At 47.7% G+C, this 23,000-nt stretch overlaps 1 protein-coding gene across 29 annotated transcripts in view; it reads left to right on the forward strand.

Moving 5' to 3' along the window:
* LRRFIP1 (LRR binding FLII interacting protein 1) overlaps positions 1–23,000 on the forward strand; it is a 115,251-nt gene that overhangs the window by 40,233 nt on the left and 52,018 nt on the right. For 16 of the 29 annotated variants that reach the window (XM_074595280.1, XM_074595283.1, XM_074595282.1 and 13 more), the window contains exons 2-4: positions 10,762–10,848; positions 18,870–18,887; positions 22,855–22,902. In XM_074595280.1, the coding sequence (XP_074451381.1) occupies positions 10,762–10,848; positions 18,870–18,887; positions 22,855–22,902 (153 nt within the window). Of the gene's footprint in view, positions 1–770; positions 932–10,761; positions 10,860–18,869; positions 18,888–22,854; positions 22,903–23,000 lie in introns of those variants that run through there. The other 13 variants (XM_074595287.1, XM_074595291.1, XM_074595284.1 and 10 more) reach the window with 4 other exon arrangements.

Below are 23,000 nucleotides of genomic sequence, written 5' to 3' on the forward strand. Positions count from 1 at the left end.
AGATGACTCTCCGTGTGTTCGGCTGTTGCTGCTGCTGCAAAAGTTGCAATGGGTAACACATGCTGCTTGAGCCTCCGTAACTCTCCCTTGCCCCGGTGGTTCCCCCCTGCCCTCTCGTCGCTGCGAGGGGGTAGGTGTGTGCCCTTGGGGTGACATCGGGGCAATCAAGAGATGGTATGGATGAAATCAGGTGGAATGCAGAGATGGTGCTAATTTCCATGGAGACAGGGTTTCTGCTCTGTCTGTCCCTTATTCTTGCAGTGTTGTCACACTTAGAGTCGTTTACAAACACTTGTGTCCTCTAATCCTTCTGGCTTTTCCCTTGGTGTGTTTTAGGCACAAGAGACTTCTGAAATGCAGAATTCCCTTTTTGGTTTTTTTTGGTCAAGACACTGTTCCCGATTGTTCTTCTGCAGTACTCAGACCTCAATTAGATGCTTTTTTCCTTCTTTTTTTTTTTTTTTTCCTCCCCCGTCCTTTTCTTTTGCTCCATTTTTTTTTTTTAATTATTTTATTGTTGCCTGGAGCGTACTGCTATTTCTTAACGGATAAAACCGCCCCCGGCGCACCCAGCGTGTGGATCGCCCGCTTTCGCTCGGCTCGGCTCGGCTCGGCTCAGCTCTGCGCAGCACCACCACCACCCCCCGACCCTGCTGATATAATTGCGGCAAATTAGCGGCAGTTAGGCGGTTTATTTCCCAGGCTCACACGCCGGCTGGTGCCTATAGGTGTTTAGAAGCATCTCCCAGCAGCCGCGTCGTTGCCGGGGCGGGGTGGTGTTTTCTGGGCCCTGCAGCCGCCGGCGCCGGCAGCGCCCCGCTCCGCCCCCCGGGCCGGGCCGGGCGCCTTCGTGCGGCGGGAAGGAGCGGGGGGAACCATGGAGGAGGAGGAGGCGGCGGGCGGCTGCCTCAGCCCGGCCGCCCGGCAGCAGGTAAGGGCGAGGCGGTGCTGGACACCCCCCCCCGCCCCGCGGTGGGCTCGGGGGACAGCGGGGACAGCTGGCGGCGCTGCCCGGCGCTCCGCGTGTGGCGCGGCCCCGGCAAGGGCTGTCACCGCGCCGCCTGCCGCGGGCAGCCCGGCGTGCCCTGGGTGTCCCGGCTCACGGGGGTGGGGGGTGTCCAGGCGCCTGGGGAGGGTTTCGGGGCCCCGGAGGGTTTGCTGCACGTCCCGCCTGGAATTGGGTGTCCCCTTGGAGTTGGGGTGTCGCCCCCCGCAGCTCCGCAGGGGCGGGTGCCGGGGAGGTACTTACTGCTCCGCGGGTTGACAGCCGCCTCGGGTGGCCGATTCTTCACGTTGCACGGAGTTTTCTAAGGCTTTCTTTTAAAAATCAGGACTGACATGTAAGCTACTTACTGCTCAGCCTGGTGCAGGGAGCAGATATCCCAGCTGAACCTGTTGCACGTTTTCTAGATAAAGTCTCAGAACAGCCCCCTGTGACCATAAACTGGTAATGGGTTGATTAGTCACCCATTGACACAAACTGTCACCGCGGGAGAGGAGCTGTTGGACAAGCCCATCTGTCCACCCATGCTGGTACGTGGATATTGGAAGGGAATCCTTATGCTTATGTGCAGGCTGAGGTTCAGGAACACGCTGCCTTTTAATACTGATTTGCATTTAAGAGAAAGGCGAGGTGTTAAGCAGGATGTGGACTGACCGAGCCTGAGGTGACTCACAGGCTCATTGGCATATGAGTAAGTGGTGCAAAGTATGTTAATATTTATAACCCAGATTAAAAAAAAATTGTCAGGTAAACGTACTGGTTTGACCTCTAAACGCAGAAGTCGTTTATGGAGGCTCTTGTTTCCATGCTAAGGAGCGCGTGATAACTCACAGCGAGCTCCTGGAACTGGTTTAGGTCACTTGTTACTCAAGTGGAGATGGGGAAAGACGTTGCCGTGGGTTAGCAGTTGTTTTACCCCATAGCTATATCGGCCAGGTGTGCTACAGGAATATTGCAAGTCAGGTGCTGCTTGCCCAAATAGCCTTTAAATTCTTTAGAAGTATAACGAAGCTTAGCAGATTTCTTTTGTCTAATGAAGCGTATGACTTATGTAAATAGAGTGAACGGTTGTATAACACTGGAGGAAAAGCTTTTATGTGCAGAATTTGGAATGGATCAGTCACGAAAAACTATGCTTGCCCCAAGATGACTTACTGGCTGTATCTTAAACATGTTGGCAAGAAGTTTAAATCGGCCTGAGAGCAGTCATTGCAGAAATACATAATAATAGTTGCATCCAGCGAGCAGGTGTAATTTAGTTGGGCAGACTTGTGTTTGAAAGTTTCTCTGGCAGTGGAATCAGCTTTCGGAGTATGGTGTGGTGCTGGCAAACTAACTCTCCAGTCCTCCCCAAAAAACATGGTGCTAACTTTGATTACTAGTCTTAGGAGCAGATAATTTTGACTACGTTGAAATTAAAGGGTGCGTTGTATAGATGGAAAACTCTTACCTATGTAGCGATGTGGCAAGTCAACACAGTCATTTTTCACTGCTGAAAAAAGCAGCATAATTTCCTGCCTTTGTTGGCTGTTTCTTGGGGTTTCCAGTCAAACAATGAACTCTTGGACATTTCATAAGGGAAAAGCTCGGAGAATGCACACCTTCAGGATGTGTGTCATTAGCCTCTACCTAACGAAGTCACCTAAATAATTCTGTCATCAAAATGATAATGAATGTGCAGCTTCCTCGATGCTGCGCTCTGGGCCAGGAAGTCGTCGCTTCCGTAACCATTGCGCGCTGGAGGCAGTGCTGGGGACGTGGGTTATGGGTGCAACCAGACCTCGCCTCCTCTTGAGGAGTGGTGGTTGAAAAGGGTGCAGTGGGGTGACTCCTCGGCAGTTGCAGATCTCGTGCTCTCACTTCTCCCCCCTGCCTTGTGCTGCAGGCAGGAGGAGGAGATGCTTCTCACCCTTTCCGGCTGATATCAAACATCTCTTTGGGCTTTTTATCTTTTTTTCTCTCTTTCTCCACCCCCCCCCCCCGTCTCTTTTTGCCCCCCCCCGTCTCTTTTTGCCCCCCCCCGTCTCTTTTTGCCCCCCCGTCTCTTTTTGCCCCCCCCCGTCTCTTTTTGCCCCCCCCGTCTCTTTTTGCCCCCCCCGTCTCTTTTTGCCCCCCCGTCTCTTTTTGCCCCCCCCCGTCTCTTTTTGCCCCCCCCCGTCTCTTTTTGCCCCCCCCGTCTCTTTTTGCCCCCCCCCGTCTCTTTTTGCCCCCCCCGTCTCTTTTTGCCCCCCCCCGTCTCTTTTTGCCCCCCCCCGTCTCTTTTTGCCCCCCCCCGTCTCTTTTTGCCCCCCCCCGTCTCTTTTTGCCCCCCCCGTCTCTTTTTGCCCCCCCCGTCTCTTTTTGCCCCCCCCGTCTCTTTTTGCCCCCCCGTCTCTTTTTGCCCCCCCGTCTCTTTTTGCCCCCCCCGTCTCTTTTTGCCCCCCCCCGTCTCTTTTTGCCCCCCCCGTCTCTTTTTGCCCCCCCCGTCTCTTTTTGCCCCCCCCGTCTCTTTTTGCCCCCCCCGTCTCTTTTTGCCCCCCCCGTCTCTTTTTGCCCCCCCGTCTCTTTTTGCCCCCCCGTCTCTTTTTGCCCCCCCCGTCTCTTTTTGCCCCCCCCCGTCTCTTTTTGCCCCCCCCGTCTCTTTTTGCCCCCCCCGTCTCTTTTTGCCCCCCCGTCTCTTTTTGCCCCCCCCCGTCTCTTTTTGCCCCCCCCCGTCTCTTTTTGCCCCCCCCGTCTCTTTTTGCCCCCCCCCGTCTCTTTTTGCCCCCCCCGTCTCTTTTTGCCCCCCCGTCTCTTTTTGCCCCCCCCCGTCTCTTTTTGCCCCCCCCGTCTCTTTTTGCCCCCCCCCGTCTCTTTTTGCCCCCCCCGTCTCTTTTTGCCCCCCCCCGTCTCTTTTTGCCCCCCCCCGTCTCTTTTTGCCCCCCCCGTCTCTTTTTGCCCCCCCGTCTCTTTTTGCCCCCCCCGTCTCTTTTTGCCCCCCCCGTCTCTTTTTGCCCCCCCCGTCTCTTTTTGCCCCCCCCGTCTCTTTTTGCCCCCCCCCGTCTCTTTTTGCCCCCCCCCGTCTCTTTTTGCCCCCCCCCCTCTTTTTGCCCCCCCCTCTTTTTGCCCCCCCCCCGTCTCTTTTTGCCCCCCCCCCGTCTCTTTTTGCCCCCCCCCGTCTCTTTTTGCCCCCCCCGTCTCTTTTTGCCCCCCCCGTCTCTTTTTGCCCCCCCCGTCTCTTTTTGCCCCCCCGTCTCTTTTTGCCCCCCCGTCTCTTTTTGCCCCCCCCCGTCTCTTTTTGCCCCCCCCGTCTCTTTTTGCCCCCCCCGTCTCTTTTTGCCCCCCCCGTCTCTTTTTGCCCCCCCCCGTCTCTTTTTGCCCCCCCCGTCTCTTTTTGCCCCCCCCGTCTCTTTTTGCCCCCCCCGTCTCTTTTTGCCCCCCCCGTCTCTTTTTGCCCCCCCCGTCTCTTTTTGCCCCCCCCCGTCTCTTTTTGCCCCCCCCGTCTCTTTTTGCCCCCCCCCGTCTCTTTTTGCCCCCCCCCGTCTCTTTTTGCCCCCCCCGTCTCTTTTTGCCCCCCCCGTCTCTTTTTGCCCCCCCCGTCTCTTTTTGCCCCCCCCCGTCTCTTTTTGCCCCCCCCCGTCTCTTTTTGCCCCCCCCCGTCTCTTTTTGCCCCCCCCTCTCTTTTTGCCCCCCCCTCTCTTTTTGCCCCCCCCCTCTCTCTTTTTGCCCCCCCCTCTTTTTGCCCCCCCCTCTTTTTGCCCCCCCCTCTTTTTGCCCCCCCCTCTTTTTGCCCCCCCCTCTTTTTGCCCCCCCCCTCTTTTTGCCCCCCCCCTCTTTTTGCCCCCCCCCTCTTTTTGCCCCCCCCCCCCTTTTTGCCCCCCCTCTCTCCCTCTCTTTTTTGCCCCCCCCGCCCCCCTCTTTTTTGCCCCCCCTCTGTTTTTCAGATGCAGTGGTACCTCAGTAGCGCACCAGGTTACAGCCTCCTTAGTTTTTTTTTTCCCTGCTCAGAGCTAAACGTACCGAACTCCTTAAGACAGGGTGAAGATCTGCTGCTGCATAGGACTGGATTTTAGTTTTAAAACTAATGACCCTCAAGGGTGTCGAGTGCTGAGCAAGTGGACCAACAAAGGCAACGAGCGCTGGGGGAGTGCAACAGTATATTTCTTTTGGGCCTTGGAGGCTGTAAATCTTTCAGGGCAACTGCAATAAAATGACAAAAATGCACGATGTGTAGTTGCAGTATTTGAGTGAGTTACATAAATAAAGGCGACTATTTTTCAGCTGGGGTGGATTTCCACGTTCATCTCAGCAGTGTGGTTGCCATCTCTTCTGATTTTGCCCGCGGGGCTTTACAGAAGCCCTTTAGGAGGATTTTGGTGTGTTTGTGGTGTTTTTTTTTTCTGTATGACATGCACAGTACGGCTGAAGCTGCCAGCTCTTCTTGTCAGATGAGCAATCCTTCATAAAAGGGAAGTTGCAAAGGCTTTGCAATGAGTGCAATTAGGCTTCATATTTTTATTCTTCTGTTTTTGCCAGTGATCTGTCACTTTTGATTGAGGCCTGTATTGCTCACTGAGTCACTAGTGAATTTTAGATGATTTTAAGATTACTTCCTTCAACCTTAGGGATTTTTTATTTTTTTTTCGTCTTGAATCTGTTGAACAGTTACTTACGCTGGCATCCTTGAGGCTTTAATTTTAGCTGTTCTAGTTTGAATTTCAGAAGTCTGTATGCATTTGTTGGTGATTTCATGATCTTCAGCTGCGTTTCTTGCACGGTACAGTGTCTGTCTCTGCTGGCGCCCTCAGAGGTGACTTGGGTCTGGGCTCTGACAAGTGCTTGGGCTGGCTGAAGGCCAGAGCCACCCGGGCAGAGCCTGTTCTGGTTTAGTCAGCGCTGAGAGGGAGAGAAATGTGAAGTTAAAGTTGCTGTTTGCAGGGTGGGCAAGAAATCAAGGTATTTATAGCACAGAACTATTAATGTGAGAGCAGAGTCCAAGACTTTCAAAGAGCGTGGTTTGACAAACTCAGGCGAGTTTAGTCACGCTCCTGCTTTTGAGGACGAGGTCCGTAATAAATCCGATGCTCTCGCATATTACTCTAAAAGTCTGTAGGTGACAGCGGAGGTCGTGTTACGAATGTCTGTGCCGTGTGGCTTGCTGTTGGGATAGCCACTCCGGTCAGTAGGTGAGCTATGCTTCTGCACAGGAGAATCCCTATCTAATAGTCCCTGTTTGCCTCCCGCGCTGGCTGCAGAATTCACTGGATGTTAGGGTTGCTACCAGATGTTTAGTATGTTTGACTTTGAAATTGTACGCAATGAGCGTTAGGTGTGGATTCATCCCTGCCCTGATTGATTTGCTTCCTCGAAGCTCATGAGCAATGCCTGGTTTGTCACCGATGCCACCTACAGAATATCAAAAATACTCGAGTTAAGTAACTATAGCAGTTCAAGCGTGGTAGAAACGGGATTATGAAGGGCACAGGTTGATCATTACTGACCAGCCTGATGATGGTGTAACACATTTCTGCCGCGTTGGGGAACACCCTCAAAGGCTCGGGGGTTGGAAACACTGCAGTGGGATATGGGACCTGTGCAGCTGGGGCGCTGCTTTTGCTCTCTGTCAGGTGAGGACTTTCCTGGGGACCTGTGAGTGTTCAGGAGCTCTGACTTACCCTCCCGCGGACTCTAGTGGTCCTGTTTTGTTGCAGTGCCAAAGGGAGATGGATGACAGTAAGAGCGTGCCAAGTCTTTCTTAACCAACCCTTACGCGAGGAAATGAAGTACATTTTATTTGATGGAAGTGTTTGGTTCACCCTTAATCATTATCTCAATGCTGTTTGTATCACTGATACCATCAGAGGCCATTCCTTATCATATTGATCAGATTGTTGCGCCGAGAATTTGTTTTTCTTGTGTATTTCTTGTCACCTGTAGTCTCATTTTGCTGTGGATTTGAAAACCCTCTAGGGAAGGATGGCCTGTCTCTTACAAACCACCGTTGTCCAGCACAAAGGAGCTGGCGTTTCTGTTGGGAACCATGATGAAAATAATTGTGTGATCATCCAGATAGCACCCAGACACCGTTGTGAATGTGTTTTGAAATGTCACAGCCGGTTTGCTTACAGTATTTGATGCAGAATACCAGACCTTAAGGTAGGAACTAACAGCAGCCTTCCGACATACGAGATGAGGTTACTGGGAAGCCCAGAGCCAGGCTCTTTATGGGAGTGTGTGGAGGGAGGATGAGATGGTGGGTTTTGACTTGAAAGAGAGCAGGTTCTGACACTGATGTGGGGTGGGGGAATAATTCACTGTGAGGATGGTCAGGCATCGAAGCAGGAGCCCAGGAAGGCTGTGGAGCCACCAACCTTGGAGGTTTTCATGAGTCAACTGGACCAAAGCCCTGAGCAACGTGGTCTTGAATTTGATGCTGACCCTGCTTTGAGCAGAGGGTGGACTGGAGACCTCCTGAGGAACCTTCCAGCCTGAACAATTCTGTAATACTTTGTTTTCGTGTGATAAAAACGAGTTGCTTTAAAATACTAGTGTTCTGGGTGGAATAACAAATTGTTGGCTTCTTACAAAGGTACCAGTATGCTCTAATGGCAGATTTTTAACTTAAAAAAGGTTAAAAAGCTACTTAAAAGGATCCAGAATATATTGGTTCTCTTATTTGTATTGAAAGATACTTCATGCTGAAGAGCCATGTGGTCACCGAAAGAAAAATTTCATAAATAAAAAATATGCTTGTGGCAAGATGTGAGCCATTGTTCGTCAAAGATACTAAGGGAAAATGCGTTTTTCTTCTGGTATGTCTTAAAGGCTTGCCAATTGGCTTTGCATAGGCAGGTGGAGGACTGCAAAGCTGAAATGGAATAAATTAGAGACACCCCATGGATTGACACTTAAAACTGAAACATATCATACGGGCAACCTGTCATTTACTGGGATGTTGCACAAAGGAAAATTAATTTAACTTATTGCAGTTGGTATCGGTATCTAGGGAACCAGCAAGCCTTGTTCTCTGGCAGGCTTTAGAATAACTTGCTAAACTCTTTTTATTTTTTATTTTCCCCCTTCCATTTTTCAAGTAGCTTAATTTCATTATATATCGTGTGCACTTCTGGAGGATGTATAATTCTGCAACATAGCTAGCAAGCGTGTAAATCCTGTAATCATGCAAGGAAAGCAGAAGGGGAGATACTCATGTGTGATAAGCACAATGTCTGAATTTTCCATACAGGCGTAGGGTTTTTCTAACATGAAAGCTCAGCTGGTTATTGACATTCATAAGGGCAATATCTACAATAGTTTTCACATCAAGATAATCTTGTTTCTATCTCTTTCTGGCAGGTGGGAAGTTAAGATGCAGTTAGTTCTGTGCTCTTTGGTGTATTTTGCTTGTGGAGACTTTAGGGTCCTTTGTTTTCCGTAGGAGAAAAGTAGACCTAACTGATTGCACTGATGTTCTTCATCAGGTGCAGTTTTCAAATGTATGCATGGTGTTAAGTCTGACTTTCGTTTTTGTGCTGTTTCTTAAGACTACTTACAGTTTGGCTGTCAGGGTGAGGGAATGCATCTCTAAACCATGAGTCAAAGGTGCTGTCTAAAGCTGTATCTCCCGTCCCCTCTCTCCCCCAAAAGTCGTTAATGAGCTGGAGTCCTTGGAGCAAGATTCCCCTTCCTGGGGGTATGTGGGTGTTGTGTTTGAGCGGCTCCTGGCAGAAGGCAGTGGTTGTTTCCCGGTGTCGGGGGTGGCCTGGCAGCTGCTGGGGATGAGTAGCCCGGAGCAGGTCCTTGTCTCCCACACTGTCCTGTATTTACAGCGGTTCCGACCGTGGGACAGGCTTACGCTAGTGCTTCCTGAGGTTCTGGTAAAATAAATACCAGTTTATTTTCAGATAAACAGAAATGGATCACGTCAAGGCAATATCGTACTTGTTCCATTACCGTCATTTCTTACCTTTAGCGTACATCGTACAGTGTGTTTATATAGTGGTCATAAATGATTTCAAACAGGGCAGGTAAATCCTAATGCTGCCTGACAGGGATTCTGCCTTTTATTTGCCCACCATCGGGGCTGCAGGGGATTTTTTTGGACAAGATACTTCAGGTTGGGAAGTGCTGTTGAAGCCACAGTCCCTGGAAAACGCTTGTGGTACCCATGCCCGGAGCCCACCGTTGTTTGGTTTCGTTATAAGTAACGGCGACCTGCCATGAGGAGAGGAGAGGGTTTTCGGGTGCGAGCGTGGAGGTCTGCAGTGGGTCTGAGGCTGCGGGTTTCTCTCCATGGTTGCCTCGGTATCTCAAAATTCAAGCCGTGAACTGAAGAGAGCAGCGCTGTGTACAAAACCGACCCTTTGCTCTTGCTGCCGCGGGCATTTTTACCCTCCGAGAAGGGTTTTCTGTTGTTACAAGTAATTTTTCAGGCTGAATTGTCTGTGTTGAAAGGATTAAAAACTCAGTATGTTTAAATAGACCATATTTGCACAACAGGGAGCTGTGATAGTCCTCAAAAGGAATGTCAACAACTGAATGACGGCGGTATTCAGGGATTGGGGCTGTTTGTGGTGGGGTTTTGTAGAAGGTGGATGATGTGAACTTAAGTATCGGCCTACTGTCTGCGTACTTTGGATTTTGTTATCATTGATGAGAACTTAAGATCTACAGCGCTGCACGGCTCCTGGTCCTCCCATACACCAGCTTGTGCTTGGTTTTCATTAGCCCTTTTCGGTTAGCCGAGAGTTTCAGCCAACCTTCTCCTTTTTTGTCTTTTTTCCGTGTTTTGTTTTGCGTTTTTGAAGGTTGCGGCCCTTTTCTGCAAGTCTGAGCGGTGAACAGATTTACGGGAGGGAAAAGAAATTACACCTTTCTTTTTTCTGGTTTTCCTTTCTGTTTAGAAGCGCTAGTGGAAGCGTTGGTGTTTTGATTTTTCTGCATGCTTAACCTTGATGTTACTGCGTTTTTTTTCCTGTCAAATTTGATGCTGTAGTTACTTACAGTAAGAGGTTTCCGAAGCAGTTTTGCTCCCTGCTGAGCTATTCTGAATTAAGCTGGGTGAACCCCTCGCAGTCGCACTGTACCAAGCCCGAGCTAATTCTATGTTTTTCGCTACGAGACTAACTGGTTTTGCCTGGGATTAAAAGCAGAATATTAAAAATGTTACTGTATAGCATGTTCCAGCACTTCCACCTGTGCTGAAATGAGGAAGCACTGGAGTTTTCCCGTTCTTGGCGGATTTCCACGCTGGAGAGGTTTGGACTTGAATATGGACGTCTGGAGATTTTGAGTTAGTGCATTTTCTCAGGTTTCCTAATCCTTCGCCTCCGTCATTTCAGCCCTGGTTGTGCATTGTCATGCTGAACAGCAGTGTTTACCCGACTGCTGTGCCCACGTATGCGAGCGCAATGTCAGCAGTTAGGAAAAATGGCACATAATGTGTTCACTGTTGGTCAAATTAATTCATCAATGAAAAATAATCTGTGCTGCAAGGGGCGGGGGGGAAGAGCCAAACCTGCCTTTCTTAAATAAATCTTGCTGTTTCTTCTCTATCCACACAAATAGCAATTAAACACAAGTGCTAACTGAGGGTAGTGCCTGCACGAGGGTGTATTACCTGCCTGTGAAGCATAACAAGTTATGGAAGGCAGGGCCAGTACGTGTAATAGGGAATTAACTCCTACAGATGTGTTTACAGTCTTGCCGAGTCTCGTCTCCTTATTTTGTGCCCTGCTTAACGAGTGTGTTGCACGTTGAATTGTCCAGCCTTTGTTTCATTGCTGTGCTCCTGTTTGCAGGCTGAAGCAAGGCTGGCAGCAAAGCGAGCGGCGCGGGCCGAGGCACGGGAGATCCGGATGAAGGAACTGGAGAGGCAGCAGAAAGAGGTACGGTCAAGGCTTATGGGGTGTGTTTCGATCATCTTCTTTCCCAAATATGTGTGTACGTAATACGAGGTCCTGGAACAAAGGGTTAATATATGTTTGGCTGAAATGTTTAATAGTCTGCGTGGAGTTAGTTGATCATAGGATGTAGCCTGGAAAAAAAAATTGGGATTGTAGCAACAACTTTATCTTGGTGAAGCCAGTATAATTATTCACAGAAAATGCTGGTGGTTACTCAGTAATCATTGTTTAATAGTAAACTTTGAAGTATGCAGCTTGTTTGTGTGTGCATTGGGGGGCGTGGGTTCTTATCACTTCATTAGGAATCTAATGAATGTGGAAGACTCTTGGCCCTTGTCTAAGTCTTCACTTGCACGTTGTTTTGCTTCGTTGCTGTGAAGCTGGCGTTGCGGTCGCCCCCGTTTGCTAAAACGATGGTCTGCTGTTGGCAGAAGTATGATAGACACTGAATTTGGGAAGAATGTTACCTTCTCCAGAGTGGTTGGGTTAAATGCCTGGTGTAGTCTCTCCCAAATTCTGGAAGAGCTGATTGTTTTATGCCATCAGCAAAGTTACTGTGCCCCTGCACGTCAGCGTGTGGGAGATCACGGCCTTCCAGTGTAGGAATGATAGTCAAGACCAAAAAGGCTTGTTCTGCTCCTGTTGTGTTTGACAAGTAGGAGCTGTACTAAATGTCATTCTCTCCAGTCCGGGAAGCGGAGAGCAGCATTTGTTGTGAAGCTCTGGAAGCTAAAGCAGGGCTGTTCAAACGGGGCTGCAAGCGTGGGGTGGCACAGGTGGACCAAACCAGCCACGAGAACAGAAAGGCTTAAAACTTGTGTTTGTTGCTGTGCGTTCAGTGGAACAGCAGGGTAGATGTAACAGGGCCAATGGCAATCATAATTTAATTGTTTTCAAATAGATTTGGAAGGAAAGGGAAGAAGTAAGGAGTTTGGGGGCAGGGTGTGGGAACACAGAGCAAGAATAAACGTCCCTCTGTGCTCTAGGGTGCAGAGAAGGATTCCGTTTCGCTTTTAAAGAGCGAACGGGGATGTGATAGTAGAGCAGTGTCAGTGCAGGCTGCAGAGATCAGCCTGCAACAGAGGCGCTTGGGCAGTTTGCCCGTGCTCAGCTTTGTGCTGGAGTGTCTCCTCTAGTTGAGGCACGTCTGGATGTGTCTCGGCACCCTGCAGCCACAGCAGGGTTAGACGTACCTGCGGACACAGCAGGAGCGAGCGCTGCGGGGGAGCGTGGCTGCTTGTGGGAGAGAGGAACCTTTTACCCCCATGGTCGCTGCTTTTTGAAGGATGTTTCTTGCAACCTGGACCACGTTTGGAAGGCCTGGAGTGCGGATAAGCGTCAGGGCTGTCAAGCTTCCCACTGTGCCTACAGCCTGAGCAATGGGACTGGCCGAGCAGCCTTTGGGAGGTCCATGGTAAACAACCGCGAGGTGTTTTGTTTGGGCAGCAACGTAAATACGGGTGTCACGGCACCTGCCGGTGGTGTTACCATCTAATTTGGAGATAACTCTAATGCAGCTGATGACCCCCTTGAAGATTAAAAGCTGATGCTGCAAAGGGTGTCCTAGTAAATTGAAATTTTGGTATGAAAACTAAAGCTTGTGTGCGTGCTCGTGCAGTTAATAACTGGAGAGCTAGTGATCTGAAAATCTGTGATTTCTTTGTATAGAGACAAATCGCGTGGTGCAGGACATAGCTCTGAAATACCAGATCCAGTGAAAGCTAAGCCAGATATCCACTACAATCTGCTTTGTAATTCACTGGCATAAACTGCATAACGTGACTACACGTTGATTTAATATTTTGCAAGCTTGGGTATTGTTTAATTTTTTTCAAATAGCTTCATCTCAGCCCCTAGATGCAAGGTAGGGTTGGTAAGGATGGCTGCAAGAAGCTTTTCAATGCCAGAAGTATCTTGCAGATATAATAAAAGAAAGCGTAAATACAGAAAATCCCAAGCAGTGTTGAACAGGAGAGGTTTGGCACCTACCCCTTCCTTGGAGGAGAACATACTGTGATGCTGGTGTCCGTACAGCTTGTTGTCTGCTATCTTCGTTTTCCTTCGCACACTTTTCAGAGAAATAAGTAACACGTTCCCACTACTGCCAGGTTGAATAACCAGAACTTAAAGCACTTGTTTTACTACTCCAGAAGCTTTTCGGAGCTGGTTTCAGGAGTTAAAAAGCAATAAATAAATTTATTGCATATGTGTGTACTTGTTCATGCTTAGAGCAATGTACGTGCCCTTACAGGCTTCTTGTGGAGCATGGATTACTTGAGAATATATTTATATTGTTGGTCTGGGTTAAAAGTTTCCAGATGTTACCATTAGAAGCTATAAACATGGCAGTATAGCTCTGGCTGGCAGTGAAAATAGGGTGCTTTTATGATTTGGATTTGGACTGGAAATTGGCTCCTTTTCTGCCCACTGTCTAGTATTAACAACGTTTCTTAACGTGCTTCATTTTCCTCATTTTAAAATAACTGGATGATTTTTGCATCATGAGTCTACCTATGCATTTTAACGAATGTTCTGCTTGCAGAAAGGAATGCAAAAGCCCCAGGTGTCTGAGATTATTTTTTTTCTTGCTCTGTATCTTACGAAGGCTGCTGTGGGTAGAATGAGCAGCCACTTCATTAGAAAGCTGTTAAAACGCCCCGTGCTGGTTCTGTAGAGTAGCCATGTGTGAAGATCACACCAAAGATCAGCCTCAACTGTGTAGTAAAGCTCATCGATACGCGGTGAGGGCCACACGATGTCATCCCGAGCTCTTCTTTTGGCAGAAATTATTTCACGTCGCACACAGAATGGACAGCAGAAATTGCTGTGTGGTCTGTTCTTTTGGAAATTTAAGATTCTATTTCTCATCAGCCACGCTGTTGACGACATCCCTTCCAAAGGAGCATGGGATGAGAAGCTCGTGGCAGGCAGCTCGGCTTTAGATGGTGATGAACGTGTTAGCTGGAGGTGGGGGCTCAGCCCTTGCTTAGGACCTCTTGCCGGTGGTCGCTGCTCTTCATCTCGTGGTTGTGTGCTCGGAGGGGCAGCTTTATAAACCTGGCTTGAAATATAAGGTGACTCTTAAGAATTCTTCTGGAAACTTAATGGGAAGCAAGGTACTGCGGTAGCAGAGCAGTAGTTGGAGAAACTATATTGCACCAATCGATGGGCTTTTGGAAGAAAACGGTCTGAATTTCAGTGCGGGATGCAGGGAAGTTGCGTAGTGGAAGGCTGCCACCGTTCGCTGCGGTGGGGCAGGATTGCAGGTGTGCTCCGGAGGCGGTATCATCTCATCACCTGGCAGCAGAGAGAAGGATAAGTGTGCCAGGGTGGGTGGGGTTTTTTTGGGTTGTTTGGTTTTGGTTTTTTTGTTTGTTTGGTTGGTGTTTTGGTTTATTATTTTGTTTTATTTTTTTCCCCAAGGAGAGGAAGGTAAGGGGGAGAGCATGACTACAAGTTTAATAGGAAAGCAATCCAGGTAAATTGTTTTCTGAGCCTGAAGAAGGAAAACTAGCACAGGAATCATGATCTGATACATGCTGATTTATGAAGATAAGGGGAATGGTCAGTTTCGAATGATACACAGGTGTGTAAATTTGTGTATATAAATATTTATATGTTTAGTAGAGAAGGGGTTCCTGGACATGGGGCTCTAAGAAGGGCTCAGGTCTAATAAATGGAACTGCTTGAACATTTCTGGCTTCTTATTCCGTGCCGCTTTGTTGTTGTTGTCCACCAAAGATGTAAATAATTAATCTGGAGGTCACGGTAGGTTTTCCTGGTATGCTTCCACGCATCATAACTCAGTAGAGGAGAGCTCTGACGTGAGGCAATGCCAATGCATGTCCGAAGCTGAAGGGACAATTCCAATAGATGATACTTACTTTTTTGTCATACCGCCGGTACCCACCCGGCTGGTGGGAGTCAGAGCAGTGATGGGTCCCATGTTTTTGACCATTCCATGCTGCCATGGTCTTTAGACACTGGGTTTTGCAGTTGCAGAGTCTAAGGCCAGTCTGTTTGGCTCGTACTGTAGAGATGTGTTTGGTACTGAGACAAATTTGACTCAACGCTTGTGTGCGTTCAGAGATTTATTTTTAATTCATGCAGAAGAGCAAGTCAGGAGTTGTTGGCTCAGTTTTTCTGAGTAACAAGTTGTTAATTCCTGTGCGGCTATGAAGTAAAATGGAAGAATTTTTTTCTGTGATTTTTTTTTTTTTTCTAAAGCCTTTTTTCCCAAGAAATATTTAACAGCACTGTTTCAAGACACACAAAAGCTGCAGCATTGGGGCTAATTGCAGAGAATGTTTTATGTAGGAGTACCGTCTGTGTGTTCTGCTGGCAAGACTTTAAATGTCTCTTCGAGGACTGAGGCTTGGAGACCACAACTTAAGCTGATATTAGTGCCTGAAGTGAAAAGAGAATGATCTCCTCCCACTCCTTAATCTGCAAGACGAGGTTCTTGCGTGCCAGTTCGCACAGCAGATGAGCCCGTATGTTTAGTTGAAGGCAAGAGCGCTGTGCTTGTCTCCTAGCTTCCTCTTCAGCTCTCGCTTTAAGGGCACAGCACAAAACTTGGCTTTGCTGTTTCGTAAACTTGTTCTTTACCAGCATACTCATTTGCACGTACTTTTCCTCCTTTGGATTCGTGTTTCTTTGGAATAAAATGTTACCAGTGCTTTGTGTTGTGGGTTTCTCTTTTTCTATGGCAGTTCCTGCAGCATGGAGTAAATTTAGTAAATGTATTAAAGTCAAGATAATGTGCGCAAAAGACTTGCAAGCACTCTTGATCTGCTCGCCTATCATTTTGACTGTGACTTGGGCCCCTTCTTCCCGTACTGGGATTTGGTCTGAGTTAGCAGGTCCCACGGTGCAGCTGGCATTCGAGATTGTTTGAGGCTGTTTAAAATCCCGGGCAGCGCAGGAAAAACCAGAGAGAAGCAGAATTCTCATGGCTTGAATGGGAGGGGAGAGGCTGACTATTAAATTTAGTGCTAGCGTACGCAGGGAAGAAGTTACGGAGGTTTGTGATGGTTGATCTGTATCTTTCTTATAGAACCAGTGTGAAGATGCCCAGGAAAATCCAGAGAGGGACAATGCTGAAGGGGTTTTTAGCAGGGTCTGGATATCTGCCTTCTGCGGCCATCTAACCATGCTTCACTGGCTTGTTCTGTCCTGTTCAAAAGTTATTTCTAAGAAAAACTTCACTTCTGTGGGAAGCCTCATATGATGAGGAAACGAGGAAAGCAGCCTGCTGCTAATACTGTGGACAAACCCACGGTTTTTTTGTCATATTGTAGTACAGGAAAGTGCTATTTCAGGCGTTTGATGGCTTAGGTGTCTGTGGACCATGTTAAGCTCTTTGCGGGGAGCATTCCTGCAACAGAGATTATTGTTTAAAGGTGTTTGATTTTTCCTGTAACATACGATCTAAGCTGGACAGTACGCTGATGAGAGATAAGTCGCTTTGGAGCAGAGCTGTTGTAATGCCTTTTAGCTGACGGATGGCCAAAAATTTCCAGGTTTGATAAAAAGTTGGAACAGTTACGATGACACACTTGGCATTGTCCTCATGTCCCCCTCCACTGCCCTCCGTGGTGTCTGGCCCTGAACAAGGGCCTTGTTGTTATTTTATCTCATGGCAATCTGGGTCCTGGACACAAGGTCTGGCTTTGTGCTCGACAGGAATAACTGCTACGCCGAGCCTGAAGCATTGGGGTTTGGAGAAGTAAGATTTCCATGGTGTTGCCTCAAAGCATGGGTGAGACAGTGGTGTGGGAAAGTTAAAGCTTAAAGGTTAAACAGCTGCATGGTAATCGCCACCAGTGGTGGTGGTTGGCTTCTCTGGATGGATGAAAGGCAACGGAGAAGCAAAAGGTCAGAGGCAGCATGTAGTCTTGGGAACGCTGGGAAGGTTTAGTTCATTTTCCTCTTGAAGGTTTTCTTAGTAAAAGGTAAGCGAGGTGATTAGTGTGTGGGAATGTGAGCTTCAAACGTGGGTCTCAGTTATCCCCCGTGCACTTGTAGGAATAGGAATTAGCGCTTCTGAGTTACTAAGCTGGGTTCTGCAGTTGTCCTTCACGATGACGAAGGGGAACCTGATCAGGCCATGGAGGCAAGGGCTGAAAGAAGTACGCCCTGCTTCCCAGCACTGGCATCTCTGCCACACAGCCAGCAGCGTGGCCAGGAAGGCCAGCAGCATCCTGGCCTTCTCAGGAACAGTGTGGCCAGCAGGACTGGGCCAGTGACGGTCCCCCTGTACTGGGCACTGGTGAGGCCCCATCTCGAGTGCTGTGTCCAATTTTGGGCCCCTCACCACAAAAAAGACTGAGGTGCTGGAGCGTGTCCAGAGAAGGGCGATGGAGCTGGTGAGGGGTCTGGAGCACAAGTCTTGTGAGGAGCGGCTGAGGGAGCTGGGGGTGTTCAGCCTGGAGAAGAGGAGGCTGAGGGGAGACCTTCTCACTCTCTGCAACCCCCTGAAAGGAGGGGGTAGCCACGGGGGGTCGATCTCTTCTCCCAAAGAACAGGCAGTAGGACAAGAGGAAACGGCCTCAAGTTGCACCAGGGGAGGGTTAGACTGGATATTAGGAAAAATCTTAAACTGAAAGGGTCATTGGGACAGGCTGCCCAGGGCAGTGGTTGAGGCACCATCCCTGGAGGTATTTAAAAGCCGGGCAGACACAGTGCTTAGAGATATGGTTTAGTGATGGGTTTGTCAGAGTTAGGTTGATGGTTGGACTCGATGATCTGAAAGGTCCCTTCCGACCTGGGCAATTCTATGATTCTGGGTTCACCTGAGGAGGCCCAGAAGAGCAACGCATGGCAGGGACCCACTGGATATATCCCAAAACATGGGAGCCTGACTACCGCCAGCTGACCAGCTGAAGATTGGATTCGGGGCAATGTCCCCTTCCCCCCGGTTGTGCTTGTAGAGCGGAGGGCTGGGGCTGGGGTTATTCAGTGCCAGGGCTTATCTAGGAAGATAAGCAGTGAGGCAGCTGTGGGCTTTCCAACCAGAGCTGTGATACCTTTCCTGCAGGTACAAAGCTAGGTGTTCGGCAGAGAACGAAGCTGCAATTTCCATCAGGATTTGTAGCTGGTTACGTGTTTTTGAACAAGAAGCATTTCTTACTTTAGAAATGCTAGGAGAAATGTGAGGGGGAGGAAAAAAACCAAACACGTTTTCTGTTTTCACATGGATTTACAAAGCTGATCAGTCAAGGGCAGTTCTCCACCTCAGCGAAATTCAGATGTATCAGAGTGGTGGTAATGCTTCTGTGTATTATTGAAATGGTTCAAGGCTATGGAACAGCTTTGTAGAGTCAGCAATGCGTTTATTAGGGCCTGCAAATGGTGTGAGACTCCATGGAAACATTAAAAATTGAAAAAGCAACCTCCGGAGATCCTCCAGTGCTGGCAATGAATGTGCAAAGAAATTTTCACTTTTAACAAGCTGACACTGTGCTATACACGGATGAAAGATGTATAGCATTGGTGCTTTTGTAACTGTGCTTCGTCAGTTAAGGACAAAATTTGGCCTTAAAAGAAGGACGGATTTTCTGTAGTTACTGCTGTTGTTTTTATTGTGATGGTAGATGCACAACTGCCATCCAGGGTGAGTATTTGGGCAGCCGTTGCTTTGAAGAACGGGGGTTAAAGAAGGGAGATGTCCTGGCTCACAGCTGGGTTCGGCTCTGGGCTGGTGTGGTCTAAGGGACCAAAGGTTGCGTGTGCCTCCAAGAGCCCAGTGGAATGAGAACAGAAATGCTGTATTACAGCTGGGCACACGGAGGACGCATAGAATGTAAACGTACACTTTCATTCTACCAAACGCTACAAGGCTTCGATGTGCACTTTTTTTTGTATTTGTGTTTTGCTGTATATTCTGTATAAATGATTTATTTTTTTTCCCTTTTGAACGAGCTATGGAACATTGCATTGCTATTTGTTCATTCACGCTAGCTTTTGTTTCCTTGTTTCTTTCCTTTCCCTTTTTCCCCTAGATCTACCAGGTTCAGAAGGTAGGGCTCGCGCTTTTTCATTCTCCTTTGCATGTGTGTGTGCTCCCACGTTCCAAGTCTTGCTGGCATTTCAGTAAAACCTCTTGGGAATGGAAGATGCACAGCAGGCTTTGCATTTCCATGCCATTCCCTCCGTCCCTCCCATGGTCTTGCGGGGTGGATAATAAAGGGGGGAGCTGGGGGAAGATGACCCGTGTAAAATGTGTCTGGTCAGGCACTTCATGTACTTTTTTCTACAGGCTGTTTGGCAAAGAACAAGCAATGAGCAGAAGAGTAATTTAGCAAAGCAGCCGTCCTAGGAGAGTGTGGTGGCTCCATGTGTCCCCGAGAACCATACAGACAAATACGTGTTGAAGGCCAAGAGTTAATGCTGAAAGATTTCAGGCTGGGCAAGCACTTAAGAGGTGCCGGCAGGAAACATGACTGACTTTCAGATGACTTTGCAGAAGGTCCCTGAAGTAAATGGGGGATGCTGGGCTTGAGTTTGTAATCTTTTGGTAAATAAACTGTATGGCCTTTCTTCCAATGTGACCTAAGCATCATAGATGCTTTTGTATCTCTCACCTCAGTTTAAAGGCAGTTTCCTCTTCATAGTTCCAAATGACGGCAAAGAGGACGATAGTAATAATGATAATAATAAGAATAACTCTAATAGCTCTAACTGAGGTCACTTGCTATGTAAAAACAGAGAGTTTTTAGGGTTTGTGTTATGATATTTGGCGGTTCTGTACTTTCAACACATGAACTGTGTGGTACCCAGAAAGAGAAATAGCTCCAAAGACATTTTGCAGGGAGGGAGAAAGCTTTCCTCAAGCCTGCCATTTTCTACCCTATTGAATATTTCCTTTTTTCCTGTGATATTTTTATTGCTTGCTGACTGATAAACATGTCCTAAACCCCCACAGCCTGTTTGGGTTTGTCCTGGCACTCCGGCAGCCTTACCTGCACGTTTCACTGGCTTGACCTAGCAGTGCATGCGCTTCTCGGACGTTGCTCTTCTCCTCTGTAAGCGCGGCCGTGTGTGAAGACGGCTGCTCAAATCATGTGCACTGGTCTTTAATCCTCACCCCATCAATTGGCAACAAACATATCGTACTCGTGTTTTTATCTGTGGAGCTGACCACATACTGAGCGACTCAAAATTTAACATCTGCCCACGGATCAAACAGGCTCGTTATCAATCTCCTTTATAGAAGCTAATTTAATCTTCTGGTAGAAGCGCAGCCCTGTGGGAGTGGAGGAGGTTATTTACTCTTGGTGTCCTGGCATGGATGAGAAGATAAGTGGGTTAGCCTCACAACATCCCCTCCTGAGTTTGCAAGTCTAGCAGTTTCGCTGTCACTTAGTGAGCAAATCTGATCCGCAATTCTCTCTCAATGGTATTAATGTCATTAATTATTTAATTGTAATATCGCTTTTCAGGGTAGAAGAGAACTTGAGTCTGGCAAAGGCCACTAACTAAAATCCAAATGAATGGATAAACACCTTTTTTTTTTTTTTTTTTTTTTTTTTTTTAATTCTTTTCCCTTTAACCCTTATAGTCCCCTCGGGGCAGAACAGAAGAGTCATCATAGAGGAAGAACTGGGAAGCGGCCGTGGGGGCAAACACCCCTGAGCCTCCAAATGCCGCCGGTTCTGTCCAATGCGAGATGTGCTATTTAAAAGATTATACATTAAAAACAGTCTCAAGGCAATCGCATTCATTAACATTTTTCTTTTGGGGGGTATCAAGCATGTAGCTATGTAGCTTTAAATGGTGGAGGAAAAGGCGGTAAAGTGGAACTTCACTTGTGGCATGACAAGTTTTTTAAGGGGTATTTCCTTATCTCCCTTTTGCAAAACTGAATTCAGAAGCTTCTGTTAAAGTAAGGAGAACAGAGAGCAGGAAGAGGAAGCAGCCAACCTTACAAAAATTACTAGCCTGTTTATGGATCCTTCCTATGCGTGAGAAAAGGATTCTCTGTTTTCGTAGTGGTTTTTATAAATTAATTTCTAGTGTTAGAAAGTGTAATACATCTCTTGGGGAGGAAAGAAAGCCTCTAATAAGGCTTTACCTGACCTGATTTACTACAAAGCATATAATCGGTAGGTTCTGATCTTGTACACAATCCTGACCAGCTGGAGTTCATAAAATTTTCAGGGGTCACTTTCAGGACGGGATGTACCTAAAACTCAGTTTTACAGCGGGCTGTTGCATGTGTTTATGCTTCTGCCTGGAAGCAATTAATCCGAGCGTTTGTGAGGGAAGCGCGTAACGCTTGAAGAAACAACCGTTCGTGTCACTCACTCTAATTTCACGTAGTTTAAGGGAGAAATTTCACTTGCGTGCAGTTTGGCTAGGCATTGTATAGGGGTATTAGGTGTGTTTGAACATATGCTGAGGTGAATTGCAGGGAAAGCAGAGGGGAACGCTTTCCCTCTCTCATGGGGATGTGGTTAAAGAGCTTGTTGAACCGTTGTCTCTTTTCCTTGTTCCAGAGAGATGTTTGCATACTATTTACATCCGCAATGCAGGGAATTTATTTCCTGTTTTCAAATTATTGGCCTGGAACCTTATTTTCTAATACTTTTCCAATAAGTGGGATTGCTGTGAGCTCCTTCCTTTTCCCAATTTGACTCCAAAGGTGACAGCATTTAAAGGTCCTTGTACAGTCTGGGCTCTCCAGGACGTGTAACTGAGCACCCTGCTGCCCGTTCTACTTCCTAACAGACTTTCTTCTCTCCAGAGCTGTTAAGATGAAAATGAAGATGACCTTAACATGAAAACCATTTTGTTGTTTAATGAGGAAGAGCTCTGATGTGGGAATAAACCGATACGGTATCAAAGAACAGGCAGCTGCTTGTTCTGGTTTATTAATAAATAGTGAATGAGGTTTTTAAGGGTGAAAGTAAAATTACATTAATACCATTGAGCGAGTGCTAAATGCAGAGTATAATACAGAACAGGTTTCTCTTTTTCTTTTTTTTTTTTTGGTCGTTACCTGAGGTTTTGACTGTTGATGCTCCTGCCTCCTCAAGCCTCTAGGAAAGCTGGCAAGTACAGGCTTGTTTTTTCCACAAATACATGAACCTCAAAGCACATAATCTGAATTTTTTCTAAAAGACATATTATACTTCCTTAAGCAGGATTTCCATTTGCCGATTATTGTGCTTTAAGCCGGTGATTTTCCTTCACACAGGAATGTTATGATCACCGTTATAAACGCAAACTTCCTGAGACTAGATGGGAAGCGCGTGTTCAGGGAGGAAGAAAAGTCCTGCTAAACTTTTCTGTTGAACCGTTTGCTGCCTGGTGGAAATGCCAGTTCATTGGGAGGTTCCCAATGTTGTGCCAAGTATTTATGAACTGAGAAAACGGTTCAGAAGAAGACAAGCTACTAAGGAAACGCAGAGAGCTCCCCAGCCTTGCCTGCTCTTCTGTCCTGGGTGGTGGTACCACCGCTGGCGGGATGGCTGAAGTGTCGGCAAAAAGCCCGGTGCTCTGAAAAGGAGCTCTGGGAATAAGAATGCCCGGAGATCAGTTGTATTGTATTCAGCTTGTCTTCCCTCTTTGACAAACCTGTACGGTAAACATGATTTGACAGCATTTTTTTTTTTTTTCATCCTGAAAAGTGTTCTGCGTTCGGTTGCCTTGTAATGAGACTTGACTTAAATGGGTCAGTAATTCAAGACTCATCACGCTTCTTGCTCCTGTCCCCGCAGCATTGGGGTTTTTTGCACTCCTGAGGAAGAAGCATCTGTCGAGTACCCCGGCCGTACCCCAAACACCCCTGTCCCCTTGCCAGGTGGCTTTTCCCGTCCGCGTGCTCTGGAGGGCTCTGGTGGCATGTGGCATGGCTTCTCCCCAGCATGTTTGTGTGTGTGGAACTGTGCGGCTCGGCCGAAACCTGGCAATGCATGTGGAAACATTCTGTGTTTGCCTTGCTCATCTAAATTCTGTTCTTTTTTTCCCCTTTTCTGTCTGTAGAAATATTATGGTCTGGATACTAAATGGGGAGACATCGAGCAGTGGATGGTAGGCCTTGATCAACGTAGCTAAACAGCTTTCACGTGTTGAAGTTTTGTAGAGTTCATAGAGTTTGAAATCCCACAAAGTAGGTATTTTCATGTATT

This window comes from Larus michahellis, chromosome 7 (genome assembly GCF_964199755.1).
Source record: "Larus michahellis chromosome 7, bLarMic1.1, whole genome shotgun sequence".
In the NCBI taxonomy this organism is placed as follows: Eukaryota; Metazoa; Chordata; class Aves; order Charadriiformes; family Laridae; genus Larus; species Larus michahellis.